Source organism: Geospiza fortis, unplaced genomic scaffold (assembly GCF_000277835.1).
Source record: "Geospiza fortis unplaced genomic scaffold, GeoFor_1.0 scaffold237, whole genome shotgun sequence".
Classification (NCBI taxonomy): Eukaryota; Metazoa; Chordata; class Aves; order Passeriformes; family Thraupidae; genus Geospiza; species Geospiza fortis.
Window position 1 is genome coordinate 3698915 of NW_005054319.1, and position 2132 is coordinate 3701046.

The window sequence follows — 2132 nt, forward strand, 5'->3', positions numbered from 1 at the left end:
GAATCAACAAAGTCTTCAGATTCTAACAGATCACCAGACTAAGCAGCTAAAACTATTATTTTGGTCAGATAAATTGTTTCAGAAATAGCTTAAGCAGATAAAAAACTCCACAAGAATGATTTTAGTTTGCTCAGGCACATAACAACTAAGTATTCAACTAAAGTAAAATTTCTGCTAACGCAAGGTTGAGTTAACTTGTGTTTCACATTTTCTCTGCTGCTCATCTAACAAGATGGTCCATCACCATGCAAAAGATGTCACTGGAGACATCTCCATTCCTGATGTCAGATTCTGCATCTGACAACTCCTCTCTCACTTCCACACCATGGAATACTCAGAGGAATCAGAAGGGCCTCTGTTTCACAAGAGCACAATACACATTTGAACTAAATATAAGAAAGCTTTAAATGTCGCAGACATCTCTTTGTGAAAAATCCTTTCTTTAGGATTTTTCCTTCTGAGAAACTGCAGCCTCAGAACCAGACATAAACAATAAGTTATCTGCTGCTGGGGAATGTAACAAGTAGATCCATGATTAGTCCCCTGTAGATGTTTGGGTCCACTGACCACTCATAACAGAGCTAGCTCTCACTCCCTGTCGGAGCCAGCTGCTTTGTTATCATTCTTTACTTTCTATTCTTAGCTTAAGTAGCAGCTTCTGGAAATCTTCCTTCTTTTTCTTTGTAGTATAGTTATAATATATGTATATATCATAAAATAATAAATCAAACCTTCTAAAATATAGAGTCAGATCTACGTCTCTTCCCTCATCCTGAAAACCCTTGTGATCCATCACACTTTAAATACAGACGTTTCATAGCATTCAAAAAATAGAAGAAAAATTTCTTACTTCATTTTCATTTAAATGTTTAATGAATAAAGATTTGGCAATGAAAGCCCACTACGTCCAAATGTAATTCTTCAACAACCTGGTTAATTCCTAAATACAAATCTAGAATCAATGACTTGTAACCATATAAATCATTAGTCGCAGGATACTACTATTAATATTTTAACTGCATAACATCAGAAATTCAATTAATATACATTAAGCACAGGAAAGGCTGCCGTTGCAGAAAGTATGGGGGGCTTTGTTGGGGTTTTGTTGCTTGGGGTTATTATCTTTTTATTTACCTCAAAATTCTCACTGACTTCTTGCATCATTTTCAATTTAGTTTCATCAGCTGAAAATGAAAATTCAAGCAGAAAAATGTGAGTGTAAAACTAGGTCATGAAGGAAAACAACAAACTCATTGGTCAAAGAAGCAATCAGATCTTATCAGTTTAGCTATCACTGCCCAATTATAAGACACACAGCTCTCTCAAACAACCACCACACAACTGCACACAACACACACACACATCTCACTCACTTTGGCTCATGCAAGTGTTTCTCATCATTTTGCTTCTTCAAAAATCAAAATTCAAACAAATTTCAAAGTGAATTTGACAGAATTCACTGTCTGTTGCATGAGCTGTCCAAACAAGTCTGCAACACTTGTGAAACTAAGTAATGAAGAGCTGCAATTTAAAAGAAAAAAAAAAGTCTCTTACGTGTATTGACATCTGTAAGAGCAGCCACAAACTGAAGGTATTTTTTCATCAAAGTGGTTTGGTCCACCACCGTAGGCCCTTGTGCTGAAACAAATGCCATCTTGGAGGAGTGAAGATCAGCTTTCAGTACATAAAATCAAGATCAACACACCTACAAAAGAATACAGAAGTATTTGTTAGTTTACATGGCTTGTAAACAGCAGCTATCCCATCGCCTACATCCATTCTTCTAACATATTAAAGAGGACCACCTTTTCCAAAAATCACAACTGCAGCATTTACTTAGGCTTACAAATACAACTCCAAGCATGCAGAGCACTCATTGTGACAGGAGTGCACTAATAGATAAAAGGGGTTATTGAGCTCTTCACAGCACAACCACTCCCGTGTTCTGCGCGGTTTCCTCCCTCCCAGCAGCAGGCTCCAGGCTCAGGGATGCTCCCGACACCGCACACCTGTCATCATCTGCCCTCTGCCCCAAACCTACAGCTCCCCCCGGTCACACCCTGCGGGACTCACTCCCAGGGGCGCCTGCAGCTGTCCTGCCGCCACAGGCTGCCCGGCCCCCCCCCCAACAA

The 2132-nt window shown here is 39.4% G+C and overlaps 1 protein-coding gene across 2 annotated transcripts in view; it reads right to left on the bottom strand.

Annotated features, from left to right (window-relative positions):
• TRRAP (transformation/transcription domain associated protein) overlaps positions 1–1700 on the bottom strand; it is a 74560-nt gene extending 72860 nt beyond the window's left edge. For both annotated transcript variants that reach the window (XM_031056485.1, XM_031056483.1), the window contains exons 1-2: positions 1555–1700; positions 1135–1184 (exon numbers count right to left, since the gene is read on the bottom strand). In XM_031056485.1, the coding sequence (XP_030912345.1) occupies positions 1135–1184; positions 1555–1654 (150 nt within the window). In that variant the 5' untranslated portion in view covers positions 1655–1700. The remainder of the gene's footprint in view (positions 1–1134; positions 1185–1554) is intronic.
• Positions 1701–2132: the final 432 nt, after the last annotated feature.